Consider the following 14,882-nt stretch of genomic DNA (forward strand, 5'->3'; position numbering starts at 1 on the left):
TCCTCATTTTAATAATTAGACTATTTTAATTATTATAGCAGCTCATTTGTATCACTGTAGAAACTTGTTTTTAAATTACAGTGTTTATGTGAAAACCAAAGTAATTCCTTAGGAATGGCTGCTCATCTCTACTGTATAAAAATTACAGGTAAAAGCATTTTTATAATTAAATTTATTTTCTGTAGTTACTTTACCTTTAGTATTTTTCAAAACATTTCTGAGCCATCAAAGATACTGTCTCACAGTACTCGCATTGCTCTTGCAAGATGCCTCAGGGATAAGAATAATCAGTTTAACCTGTAGCCTATTCTATCATTGATACATCAGGCAAGATTTAGGATCAGTCTGAGGGGAAAAATACAATAGACTTCTTTGAAAACTGAAAATGTGATTATGCTCCTAAAATTAAACTGAATAGTCAGGTCTGTGATCTGCTCCATACTGTTCCTGTGTCTTCCATACCAAATATGCTGTTTTCAGTTAAAAGATGTTTCTCCCCATACACTGACCCCAAAACCATACTGTGGGACATAATGAAAATCGAGCTAAATTCTCACTTGTTTTGGTCCTATTATTAACAAAAAGTTTTCAAGATTCCAACTTCAGCCACCTTGTGCAACTCACTTGTTTCCATGTAGGTGAAATGAAGACCTGTGCAAATGTACTGGAGCTGCAGCTGACAACAGAAGTAGCCCTATTAATGGGGATTTAATAACCATCTGCATCCTCTGCTATGCCTTCTGTTGCCTGAATAGAGGTCAAAGTTGTTAAAGAAGCAATTTGCATGTTCTGGTACTGCTATAATTTTTATTCAAATGCTATTTTTAAAGCAGAAGCAGTAACATAAGTTTAGCTGGAATGTTACTGATTAAAATTAATAAAATGATTTTATTTAGTAAGTTAGTCAAGAAGCAATGAACTGTTGTTGCAAGCTTTAATTTATCATTAAAATATTTGTGGTGTTTTGTCATCAGTGATCCCAGATTATTTATGAGATATAGCTAGTGCTGTATCCGAATGGAGCTTTCCTCCTGTGCCTGAGCTTTAACAAAGCTGCTTGTCCATGGTTTTTTCATTTTGCCACAGTAGGAACAGGAAACATATAAAAGATGCATCAGGGAACCAACATCAGATGAATAGCAGGAGCACTGTTATAAACCATAACATCTTTAGTGACTGATATGCTCACTAGATAAACATGACAGTTGCTTGAAAGATACCAGCACCAACCCTTCAAAATGATCTCTTGACACACAAAAAATACAAATGAATTCTTGATACATGGGATGTAAGGGTTTGGCAGACGGGCCCCTTGGGATTTACACCACAAATAAGTTTTGTTTTTGCTGCAACAAAGTATGAAATTACATCTGTGTAGGTTTAGTTTAAAAACAGACAGCCCAATAGATCTGATGAAAGGAAATGGAAACAATGCAAGTATGAAGATATGGGATGAAATACAAAATCTGAAAGCTGAAGTTTTTTGGAATTGCACTAAAAGATGAAGGTGATGCCGTAGGTGGTCTCAGCCTTCGTATCCTACAGGTATAAATGCATTACACAGAAAGTTTAGAGGGGAAACTGCTGACGACAGAGAGGCTCAGAGAAAGGCATGCAAACAAGTGAAGCATGTTTGACTTCAGGTAAAGACCCTGCCAGTTGACGGAAAAGAGCAATATGAAAAAGGTGGTGGAGATGAATAGGAAAAAGATAGCAGACTGCAGAGTACAAGCTCTGCATATAAAACGTGTATTACAGCACAAAGAAAGGAAAGATTTCTATGAAAAAATACTTAAGTCTATCTCTACAGTACATTGTAGGTTGTCAGATCCAGTCTATGAGCTCATGTATCTAGAAACTTTAGTATAAGACAAACATTTGATCTAGGTTTTTCAAAGGATGATTTAAGGGAACATGGACTTCACCTTCCACTACAATTCATTCTGAGCAGAGCTTTTACAAGTTCAACTCCCATGAAAATACAAGTCTAAAATAAGGATTAAAAAAATCTGCATTGTAACTGGCAAGCAGAGAAACCACATCCTTCTTTGCCATATTCAGTGGTGAGACCTGGAAGGCAGCCAACCTCCTCAAATTCCAGAGGCACTGGGCAGGGGCACTGTGGGTCAACACTGGCGCTCCTCATTCCTCCAGTTCACGAACCATGCTCACCATCCCAACCTGCCAAGATGAAATTTCTCACCTGATCTAAGTGATTATTGCTGGTGCTGCTGTACTTACAAAGTCAAACACTCATCTTGACTCTAGGAGAAAGCAGAACCATAGCAATATGTTTGGCAGTTGGACCTATAAATCGCACTTCCCTGCACCATAAACTCAGGGAGCAGATTTACCAAGAGCGATGTCACTGTCATATCAGGCTGACAGATACCTCACTTCTTGTCTAAAAATGCACCATTCACATTGTTCCACAAGATGTATTCATAGGCAAATACTCCGCTGGGTAACCATGCACATATAAGCTAACTCCAGTCTAACAAGTACATACTAGCAAGGAATGGTAAATACAGTGGTCTTGAGTCTGGATGCATACGAGCTCCATGTGGGCTTGGAAAGCCACACCAAACTCTTTTGCCACGTCTTTACTGCTGCTCATGTTTAGCAATGAGGCATCCTGGATAAATCTTTGGGTGCCACAGTTATATCTCTCATGCAACACATACATAATCTGGAGTGGCTTCACCTTCCCCAGCAGAACAAGACCACAGCTGGTATGAGCTGCCAATCTTTGCTGCAGAACTTGCCACAGAGAAGTTTAGCTTCTGAGACAAATCTTCCAGTGACCTAGTGGATCTTCTGAAAAACACAGTCATGAGAAAGCCCACAAGTGTTCAAATCCTTCCAAGAGGTCCTATTCTGAAAACTCCTTACTTTATTCACAATGTGATTTGAAACCTCTGAAAGACAAGAACCAACATGTTTTCCTTTTATGGAATTGCAAAAAGAAAGGATATTTCCACTGATTGTGCTTATCACTGATTGGTGCACCCACTAACTTCAAGGCATCCCAGATCAGGCAGACCCGTTTTGCCTCTGCTCTCCAAACCTTGTATTTTCATGGCTGAAGAACTAAATAATGTATCTACAGCTTTTGATACTTCCTTCCACTTTATAAAACAAACCAAGGAGCAGATTAGTTGTGTGGAATATTCTAGATGCTATCAATCTAATTGGGAACAAATGTCCTTGGGGATATGCACTGTCACTCTTCCTCTTCCCCTGCTTTTCTTGCACACAAAGAACTGGGAATTTGTTTTACAAGAAACAAAAATACAATTAAACATTCTTCCTAGAGCTTAAACTGCCTGTTTTAGCATACACATTGTTTTAGAGTGTTCTTCTATGCAATGTTTAAAGTTCAGACTTCAGAGTGAAAAGAAAGGAACGTTTTGTTCACATTTCCTATTTTTATTTTCTATTTTCAGAACAGGATGGAAGAAAACGCCACCCAGGCAGAATGTAAATTCACATGTGCTATTACCACTGGCATGATGTTTAAGTCCTCTGAACATCCTGAACAAGCAGGGAGATTACACCACCTTCTGGACAAAATTTTTTAAGTCGCACATACAGTTTGCTTCACGTAAGAGATGGGAAAGTGCCATGGAAGTGTTACTCAGATAGTTGCTTCCCAAGTCCAACCTCAACTTTTACCTCCACATGAAATTTGGAGTTTTCCTCTTCTATAGAAAACTTTTATAGACAGTGATTCCTCTGGAGAGTGTATTTAGGGAAAGCACAACTCTGGTTTAGAGTATGAGGTAAAAGAAAACACAGCATGTCTGAAGTCTCGCTTTTGAACATCTGAATGTGTTCAAAGTTTTTCCAAATTCTGTTTTAAAAAAGTAGCAGATGCAAAGTAGTGATGCAAAAAAATCTCAGCATTTAAATTGAATCTAATCCAAGTGGCTTTTATTCTCACATCAAGAGTGCAGATGCTTGTAGGAGAGAGGAGGGTTGTACATTTGTGCACAAGAGATGAGCCAATATACTCCCTTTACACATACCAGTCACAGACCTCTCCAGAAAGTACAGTTCAAGAGAAGTAGGCAATTAGAAGCTTCAGATCATGTATCCTAATTTTGTTCAGCACAAAATGAAGGGAAAGAAAAAGACAGAATATAAAATGATCAGGACTATGCACAAAAAGTGCTGCCTCATTCCATCAGGCTTCTTTCAACATTTCTTACCCAGAGTTCCTGCTCTTGGAGGTTGTGCCTGTAAAGACATCCATTCCAGTTTATCAGAGGGAAAAAAGAACAGTGGGATCTTCCTGCCCTCCCCTTTGCTTTCTTCATATCACAGCAACTTTTCCAGCAATGACCCTCAGCTTCTGAACATTTCCAAATGAATAGCATCCACATCTTGACACAGCAGCCCAAGAACAGGGTGGGAGAAAGGCTGTGACAAGAATTCAGTACTAAAGGTATCAGTCAGACTATGGGGAGCACTAACAAAGTGATGACCTGGAAGGGGGGATAAGGAAAGAAAAAAAAGCTTCTCTCAGCCTTCTCGACTTGCAAAGAGTTTTATTTTGACAAGGAGTGGGAAAATCTTTTCCACTTCCAGCACAGGAACCATCTGAAGGAATGCCCCACCTTCAGTGCTGCCTTGGCACAGAAGTAGTCTTCAACACGGTGCAGACTTTTGGGGTTGATCCCACCCTTTTCCTAACTCCATCAAAAAAGGCTTCATCATCTGCCTCACGGGACCTCAGCCTTGCCATAAAGGCAAATGCTAGCATCTCCTACTTACTGGGTTTAAAGAGTAGGGGAAGCTTATAAATAGAAAACATCAAGAGTGTGTCACTAGCATTCATGAACAGAATGGACTTAAAAAAATCATCAGGTTTATATTACCTGTGATAATATTACGGCTACAGTTTAAAACATTCCCTGTAAATGTGATTCTTAAGGAGAATCACATTTTCGTTGCATTTTCAAAACAAGCACATTTTACAGTTTACCTGAACAATGTATTTTCTTCCAGCTGACAGCATGAGTAATTTCATTGCACTCAATAAAATTCACTGTTTGAAAAGCTTAAGCCAGTCTGCTTGTTTTAGAGTAAGATCTACACATTCTCCATGCAAAATATAACTTTCAGGAAACAAAGATTTTTTTTTTTTTATGGTATTGGGAAGAAGTGTTTTTATAGGGCTTCTGGTGCCAAAGAAAATTTATGAACTCCTGCAGAAAGGTGAGAGGATATGGGCTATTTCTGAGGTGATAAAAACACATTTTATAGCCTATTCTTATATATTAGATGCTGTTAACTTTTACCCCATGCCACAGAAGCTGACAAGGCAGAAGACAATTCTATGTTTTGCTGTGTATAAGTGTGTATTTTCTGCCTCTTAAAACCACCAAAAATAAGAAACCCACATGTGCCCATTTCAAAAGAAACTGTGTAAGTATTCTCTGCATTCTGGCTACCAGCCAGGCTATGGAAGTGAGCTATAGCCAGCAAAAATGAACAGGACTGACCAATTATTTTTCCTTCAGTTGTGCTCCTGAGAATGAGGAGAAATTTTACATGTCAAGTTATGCTATCACTACTTCAGGCCTTTCAAAGAGTTAAGAAGTACTTCCAAATTTTGAAGTACATATAATCCAAGGCTCTGCAATTGGACCCTAGCTGCTCCAATGTTGGGGAAAAATGAAAGATAAAATTTTGAGCAAATTTTACTATGTTAGCAAAGAAATCTAGTAAACAAGGTAGTTTATTTTTTTTAATTTATTTCTTCTATCCATCTACAGATACTTCTATCTATTCCACAATACGTCCACTGCTTCCTACCCTTCCATTCTGATCTCTTGTCAAAGGCAGTTCTGGTTGTCAAGGCAGGAAGAGTTTGTCACTTCGGACAAGACAGGCATCAAAAATGAGTCCTTTTGCAGTTCTTGACTTGGTATCAACATTAACAAAATAATTTCAAGGAGAGAGTGGAAAAGGAGGAAAACAGGAAGACTGTAGCTCTAAAGTATTCTACAGAATAATATCAGATTGGTTCCAATAAAAACTTTAGCACCACAAAGAGCCTTCACATTTTGTTGCACATTGTTATAAAACATACAAGTAAAAATATTTGGCATATGGATTAGCTGAAGGCAACATTCTTATTAATGCAATGAAGAAAATGATCCTCGTAGTGTCCTCTGATGCTAAGATTTCCTCTCATGCAGAACTGCCAAATTTTCTGAACTCACAAAATTAGAGAAAAATTAGCGTGCATTTCAAAATGCGACGCCATTAAAAGGAAAAGAAATAGCCACCACAGAACAAATACACAGCAGCTGGCAAGAAAAATATATTAAAAAGCTCAATCACTAACTGTTAGTAATAATGTCTGAACAAGTCAACTGCATTTCACTCTTTTAATTTTGTTGTATTTTACCTTTCCTCACAGTTTCCTTCTGCCATCTTATATAAAAGAAATCATTAGCATCACCAACAAAAGGACACAAGTCATACTGCATCAAGCAAGAACTTTGCTTGGATGGGAGCTGTGTGGCTCCCCAAGTCCCCAGAGTGGCAAAGCACCTGTAATGAGAAAGGAGGGTCCCAACTTTGGGAAGAAGGGGTTTAACCCAGAACCCTGCAGACATCTTAAATGCACATGTGATTATATGGGTTTGATAATATCCAGCCATTTGTTTCCTACAGCAAGAGGTAGATGCTTTTAATTTGGTTTAGTTTATAATGTTGGTGGGACAGTAATCACCAGTTTCCTACTCTGCTATTTAATCTATGTAATCTGCTAAAGCAACACTGGATGGAAATTAAGCAGCTCTACAGACCCTGTTTTTGAATTGTGTCTAATCCAGAACTGCAGTGGACTCTGGTGCAGAGATTCACTGACCTGGATGTGAAACACCTTTCTGTACATGGTCCTTTGCTGTGCTCTCCTCATCTCAATATATTCCACTGACAAAAGTTCTGGAAAAGTTTTACTTTATACGAAAAGAGAAAAGACTGCCACAAGAGTATCTCAGATGGAGCAACAGGTCAGCAGACAAAACTGTACATTGTATAGATTTAATCTGCAAGTGTTAGTTGCAACAAAAAGTCAGTTTTGGCCCAAAGTATCTGCTGCTTTGTGGAATCACCACACAGCTGGGCAGAATGATATCTCTCTTCTTCCCAGCACTTCATGATGCAACAGCAGAGGGTGTTGCAGATCAGGTCTACGGTGCCCTGAGGAGAACAATGTAGGATTTTTTACACAGCACTTGGTTTTTGTGTTCTTTTTTTTTTTTTCTCTTTCTGCCTGATTCTGTTAAGTTTTCTCTAAGCATTAGCACCAACTCAGAAATAACCTGAAAATAATTAAGATTGGAAAAAAACCCCAAACATATGCATGTATGAAAAGAAGAGGAGACTTAACACAAGGAAGCTGTTTTCTTTTTATTCTTCCTTGTTAGTAAGTGAATGGGAAAAATAAAACAAAAGTTTAATCCACATGGAAAATACTGAAGGAAAGAGGTGAATCTTCAAGACATGACACAAGACCAGCCTTCACATGAAATCCCAGAGGAAATCACTGTCCTGAAATAGGGGTTCAAATCTCCTCCAAATACTGGAATATACACAGAGAAGAGAAATATTATCCAGCACTTAATGATTCTGGGAGATTTCTTATTTCACACCTGACCATTTCTAGGACACCCTGATGAAAAATGAGACCTTGTGTGCTGTTTGTTAGCTTCCCCCATTGTAAGAGAAGTGAAGGTCTATAGCTCACAGAACAGCTGAGGAAGTCCTATAGATTCCTGAAGAAAAGTCTGCTCATTGCAAAGAGAGCATTCTTCGATTGATCCTGCACCTCCTTGTCGTCTAACAACCCCATGGGAAAAACTTGGAGATTGAATTGTGCAAACCTTTAGAAAGACTTCCACATATTACAAACATAGGTATCTTTTATTTTTGAGTTTACAAAGAAAAGGGAAGTAACTGATCCCAAACTGGGGACTACTCTCATGTCTGTACCATACCATGCTCTCCTTATGCCTATTATTGAGCAAAATAGCTCTATGGCTGGATATAGCACCACCACAAAGTAACAGTCACACCTTATAGCTGCCTTAAATGCCTTATCGCAAGCAGGTAATAATCCACTGAAATCATGCTCAGTGGAGGAATGCCACACTTCCCCTGTAATATCTGTATCATTGCTAAATACAAAGTTTTCAAAGATGCATTCTGGAAGTAGGGATTGGTGGACAGTCACCCATAATTCCTGGTTATGGACAGAAACAACATAATTTCTCTGAAGTGACTGATTACTGTGATAGCTGTTCTCAGTCAAAAGCCAGCCATCAGCAGCATGCACAAAATTCAATCTTTGATCCATCTGTTTTTAATATACAATTTAGTACAAAAGACACATTTCAGTGGTTGTTGGCATTTCACACTGACATGAATGTAACCAAGTGACCAAGCAAGAAGGGAAGTTTTACCTGCCCTTGGTTCATACGATGTTGATGGCCCAGCCAAATGTAAGCAGGAAATCAGTTTGGCCAGAATGACATGCACAGCCCCACAGAAGGATCATATTTCTTGGTTTAGGTATAGACACAAGACTGTCTTCTAAAGAAGTTAGCAACAAGTAAGCATTGGGAGGGATGGACTGATGCAGGGAAGAGAGAACCCTTTCAGACTGACCGTGGGGTGCAAATTAAGGAGTAGATTAAATGCTCTCTGTTTTCATTTTTCTACTCAAGTCTCCTAAGTCTTTTTCCTCAGCATGCTTTGCTTAGACTGCTGTAAATATGAGGTCTTATTTGTACTTTACCTAAACTCAGTTTAGCTGAATGTTCATTTAATTTCAACTCTTAGTCAAGGTTGAGGGAAAATAAATACCCGGGTACTGGAGAATCTCCAAAGCGTTCAGCTCCCCAAACCATTTCTTTAAGGTTTACTTAAGTAGATACTGCTGACACTTTTGAGAATATTTTGACAGTATTATTTGAGAGCCGAGTATGACAGAATTAAAAGAAGAAGCCACTCCAGTGATAAATGGGAAGCTTTGTGGCATGTGGCAAGATCACTGGAGCAACAAGTGCTTGCCCAGGAATGAAAACCACACAGTAACATTAAGAATAAAGGCATAATATGTATCTTTCCCATCAATCAAATCTGCTCCCTGAAAGGGAGATAAATCTCCTCATTGACTAAAAAAAGGCATAAACATACCTTTCAGCAGCCATGAAGATTTTGCATGTCAAAGTTTCTGTAAGAATAGCTTTTTAATGGAAAAAGTTACCTGGGTTTTTGTAGATGCTAAGCACATCCTTGAAATAATGAGGTAAGAATCTTTCTAATAAAAGCAGCACATCCTCCAACTCCTCCAGAATGCCCACAAGCAGAAAATTTTCATTAACGTTCAGCTTTGCTCTTTCAAGAGCCCATTCACCAGGTTCCCTGTATGAAATTAATGGAAGGAGAGAAAAGGAGCAGAGAGGGGAAAAAAAAAAAGAAGTTTAAATATGCATTTACTTCAGAAGTTCAAGCCAAGAACACAACTGAATCAAAAAATGTTCAGTGCTGTACTTCTAACAGAACATACCCACCCCCCAACCCCCCCAACAACCTGAGTGGCTTACTGAGCTTTTCTGCACAATGTATAGAATTGGTTTGACATGCAAAAACATGATCACATTAAAAGGAGGTTAATCACTGTGTGGAAGTACTCTGTTCTGAAGACACCTTTCTCCAAGTTGTTTATAAGCTCAAACGTGTGAACTCCTGTATTTCGACTCAGAAGCACGACCCATCTCATGGGTGGAACGACTGCCCTGGGGGATGAAAGGTGCTAACGGGTGACTGTGTCGCTGAACCACATCAGGAGAACTTCGAGCAACCACTGCCTGCTGTTACACGGTGAATACCACACAGAGGCTGATGGCCTGTTTACCACCTTGATCTTCAGTTGAACTTCTGCCAAAGTCTCCACGAGTTTCCCTCTCCCTGCCATTATCCCTGACTGCCCTGCAGCTCTGCTACAGGACTCACATTCATTTGCTCTGTCTGATACTGGTTTTGAAGATCAGTTTAGGGTTATTCCATCTTTTCCCCCAGTGGGAGAGGCTGGCATGACACCAGTACATCTCTATGCTTCTCTCATAGTTTCCCGGAAGCACCATTTGGTTAGACAAGGTTATAAATCCTAAATCCCTTGGACTAATTCATACTAATTATGTCCTGGGAGCAGCAGTCATCATTCATACTGATAGGGGGTATAATGCCACTGTCCCACATTAAAGGAAATCAGCTTTTTTACAGGGTCCAGCTGGAATGATTAACACCTGAGCCACATATGCTACCTGAGAGTGGCTGGAGATCACACTGCTTCCCTGACTCCATTAGGCTACTGCAAACTCTATGCAATAGTGAATTTAACAACATTTGTCAGAAGCTCTTTTGATGATGTGGAAAAGCTTATTGCTTTATGCTCCTACTGGAGTAGACGTGGAGCAGGTTTTTCATTCCCTACAACTTTCTGTGCACTGATCCATCTTTTGGAAGAGCAGAGTGTCCTAACAAATACTACAAGCCTCTTTCTTGTACCTTCTTGGGAGACTAAGAAGTAGCTGAAGAAAGTGCAAGGGCATGATAGGAGACAGATCTATAACAAGCTACAAAACAGTACTTTGAACCTCATAGAGATATGCTGTGAAAGTATTCAGGTATGTGACTTGTTAATGGGATTACTCATGCACACAAGTTAAATGTGCAACTGTAAGCATTTGTAAAAGGGGACAAAATACATTAAGAAAAAAAAAAAGTGTAATGAAAATGAAGTCATGAATCTGTTTTGTTTCTTAATTATGCCAAAAAACTAAAGCAGGATTTTATAGCAAAGAGACTTAGAAACTGAGACATAAGAAGGAAAACATTTTCACTTGTTACTATTGCTACAAAAAAATATAGCTTTTGAAAACATGTGCAGTTGTTCCACTATGGAGAAGTGGTAACAATAAACAGAATACCTTGAAGTTGAACAAGCCTCATAAAGAATATGCTGTGACCAACAATACGAAAGTATTTGAAAACAAGAAGGTATTTAAAATTATTCATGTAGTATTGCATGAAAGTTTCCTATGCAATATCATTAGTACTGCAATATGAGAATGGCATAAACAGACACAATAAAAGTGAGTTAGCTCAATTATAGCAGCAGAAGGCTGCACTTTACATAGTTTAGCATGATTACTATTTCTTACACAGACATTTCTTACATTTCTTACACATTCCAAACCTGGAATTCCTCATATATAGACCTGATAAGAGCACCCGAGCAGAGCTAAAATATGTATTACATAATCATAGCACAGCTAAAATGAGTAACAAGCACATACAGTCACTGCGATTATCACCCTGCCAACCCAGGAAAAAAAAATTCCTCATAAATACATCCAGATTTGATGAATTATTCAAGTATTAAATCAAGACAAAAGAATAGTACTACATTTGCATTGCCTTCCTTACTCCAAAATATATACATGCAGTTACCACATAAAGCATTTCATTGTACTTACACTTTTCTTCGAATAACTGATGCCTCTTTATTATCAGTTTCTGACAAAATGTTGGCAATAGCTATTGCTGAACAGATTGGGATACTATCTTGTATGTATTTACCTGCACCTTGGATGCTGTCCACAGAAATACGGTATGATGTAAAATAACCTGGGATTGGAACATTCAGGGTAGTTTTCAAGGATACATACATTAATGTCCTGTGGCGGAGAAAAAAAAAAAAAAGAAGAAAGGGAGGTTGAATACTGCATTTTCCTTTCTCTATTAATATCTCATACTTCACACAGTCATCTCAGAGTCAAAGAACTGTGCTGAGGCTATACCAAATACCATGAAGTCATCTACTGGTCTATTTATCTACTTCTAAAAATCATTAGAAAGTTTCACGAGGAACAAAAAACCAAAAGTGATTTTGTCCTAGAATGCAAAAAGCCACATTTTCTTTTTCTTGCTGCAAATAACACAGTTACATTGAGATTACTGCATGATTCAAAGAGGGACACATGGATCAATGTTCATATTGAGTTACATTTAAAATATTCCAGGAGTTATTTTCAGACTCTTTCTTCTAAAGACATCCTGGGAGAAACCAGAAGTAGCCAGAATAAATCAAATTGAGACAATGATTATTTTCTTTTCTTTTTTAAATTCTGCTTCATTTAATGACTGAATGCCTAATTCACAGATCTTACTCTTGATATAAAAACATACATCACTTTTGTTTACAATTGTGTATGTTCCTCAGATGTTCAGAATTGAGCCTATTGTGTAAACCCCCACTGAGAAAAGGGCTTATTAGAAAACATATATCATTTTCCTGATTTATTGGTCATCTAATTAAGAGCTATTTATCATTTTTCAAAGACTAGGCATAGCTACTGAACCCTGAGGAACTGTATTCTATATCTAGCTTTACTCTAGCTCAATAATAAACGCACCTGCAAGTGGGACTGAATTCCACTAGCCTTACCTAGTCTAATAGACCCTTACTCTGCAAGCAGACCAACTGACTCCAGAGACATACAGGGCAAAAAAACCCCATGCAAGACAACATAAGCAATGATGAAAGGATCTCATCTTTGCAAAACCAGTCTTCATTCTTCTTTAACGATGTGTGCTTTTATAATGCAATAGGTTTGATGCACATCAATATCAAACCAATGACTAATCAAACCTATTTCATCAAGTAAATAAAACATGATAGAGAACACTTCAGTGGGCAACGTGCCCTCTACAAAACAAGTGCTCAGCAGCATGGGGCACAGGCTCTCCTGAGGTACCACGCTCTCCCAGGGCAGTGCAGCAGTACAGGCCTCCAGCTGCAACATCTGATTCTGAGTCCTCGGCGCAGAAAAGCTCTTACCACAACTTCAACCCTCATGCCTAATTTCATTAGTGTCACATGTGGGTCTGTAAGATGTTTAGAGTACATTCGTGTTTCCTCCTCTGTCTTACACTTATGTAAATCAGATTTTACAAGCACATCAGAAGGTCCTGGGCTGGGAAGTAAATCACATGGTGAGGAACCATCAAAGAAAACAACATAAAAATTGCCAATTGAAATACAAACAACGCATCTCTCCTGCTTCCCCCAGGGTACTCAAGCATACTGAGAAGGGCTTGCCTTAAATTCATACCAGAAGATTTACCGTTAAGACCTGAATTTTGATATTCAAGGCTCTGAGCTGAAGCTAACCAGCTCCCCATTCTCAATGATATGAATATTACTAAGAAAACTAGTGGTAGCACAGTAAGGTGGCACAGATAATGTTTCCCTTCTATCATTCCAATAAGGTTTTTTAAACATGAATTAAAAATTGCAGTTCTTTAAAGGTTCATTGTGCTTTTACTATATACACCAGCAGAGATGTTTTCAGGCATAGATATTTTCAGTTTCCGTAAGAACCTGCAGAGACCTGCATTGAATTAATAAATTGCTTGGATTTAAAAAAATCTGAAATATTGTCCTGACAATACTTTAAATTATGGCCAAGTCAGCTTGCACTTAATTGATGGATTAACTGAAAGGCAGAAACACCTCCATAAGATTTAAAAATCATTAGTAACACCCAATCAAGAACCATTCTTCTCTTTTACTCCCATACAAAAGTGGACATTAACTTACAACAGAGAAACATTGGTTCTTGGCAAGAATAATGAATACAGTGAGTCAGAAAATATTCCCTGAGATAAATAAGTATCAATACCAAACACAAAAGTGTAATAGGGACCTTCTTGTCATTCTGAAAACATGATGATAAATATGGCTGGAGAAATATCCATACAATAAAAGCAACATAAATTCACATGGAAAATCATGCAGCTTTAACAAGTGAACAGCTTATATTTAGTCAAAAACGTATTCCTTCTTAGGGTAAACTGCTGTAGGATCACTGAAATAACCAGGACAGAACAAATCTAAACTATTGAGCAGCAATTCCCTTCAAATTTGATTTGTGGAAGGAATGCAAAAGGATGAGAAAGAAAAATCTTCCCCACTCCTCCTTGATGCACTCAAGGTTTAAGATCATCAGGTCTTCTCAGTGGTAAAAGTACTGCCCCTTCCCCGTCTCCATTTACCACCACGGCTGTATTACAGTTGCTGAAGGGTCCTGATGATTTTCAGCGCCTCACTGCCTTTCCTGTTTCTCTGTACTCATAATCTGTGAAATAAATCAGCAGCCACCATTCACCCCCTCAGAGGAGATTTTACTTGATGATAATTATGTAGCTCCATGAAGAGCTACACCAAGAGGTGGGGTGAAAGAAAGGTTGGCCTGAGGTGTGCTAGTCATTACAAAATTTAAACACACCTACAGGAAGCTGCTCTTCAATTGCTAGCAGGACTTGCAGGAATTTCTGGGTTTTTTTTCAGGGCACGGAAAGCTAAGATGAAACAACATTATTCTAGGCAGTGTTATTCTGTTATCCTAAGCAACATTAATGCCACGTGTCCCAGTAAGAGCATGTTTTCCCAGCAGGACACACATCTTTCAGGGTGGAAAGGTTTTTATCTGAAACTAAAAATTGCCAGGTGACAGATGACAGGAAAAAAAATACTCTAACACAGCCAGGAAAGATACAAAACCACACACAGCTACTTTGATCATACCCTTCCACAATAAAGAAAGAAGAATTTTATTTTATTCCTCAGCTTCTGGCTACAATCCATACTGCTTATGTCTTGCTGGGCTTCTGTCTCCAGTAGGGCAGAGGGATGCCCAGGAAGCAGCCCTGGGGCTGCAAGTAACAACAGAAACCATGCTTTTTCTTAATAGTACTATGTTTGTTGATACAATTTTGGCTGAAATGGTAAATTG

General features: G+C 38.5%; 1 protein-coding gene across 1 annotated transcript in view; it reads right to left on the reverse strand.

Annotated features, from left to right (window-relative positions):
- UST (uronyl 2-sulfotransferase) overlaps positions 1–14,882 on the reverse strand; it is a 105,927-nt gene that overhangs the window by 24,532 nt on the left and 66,513 nt on the right. The window contains exons 5-6 of the mRNA XM_026845885.1: positions 11,665–11,762; positions 9,287–9,444 (exon numbers count right to left, since the gene is read on the reverse strand). Of these exons, the coding sequence (XP_026701686.1) occupies positions 9,287–9,444; positions 11,665–11,762 (256 nt within the window). The remainder of the gene's footprint in view (positions 1–9,286; positions 9,445–11,664; positions 11,763–14,882) is intronic.

This window comes from Athene cunicularia, assembly GCF_003259725.1.
Source record: "Athene cunicularia isolate RWA chromosome 3 unlocalized genomic scaffold, athCun1 chr3_part1, whole genome shotgun sequence".
NCBI lineage: Eukaryota > Metazoa > Chordata > Aves > Strigiformes > Strigidae > Athene > Athene cunicularia.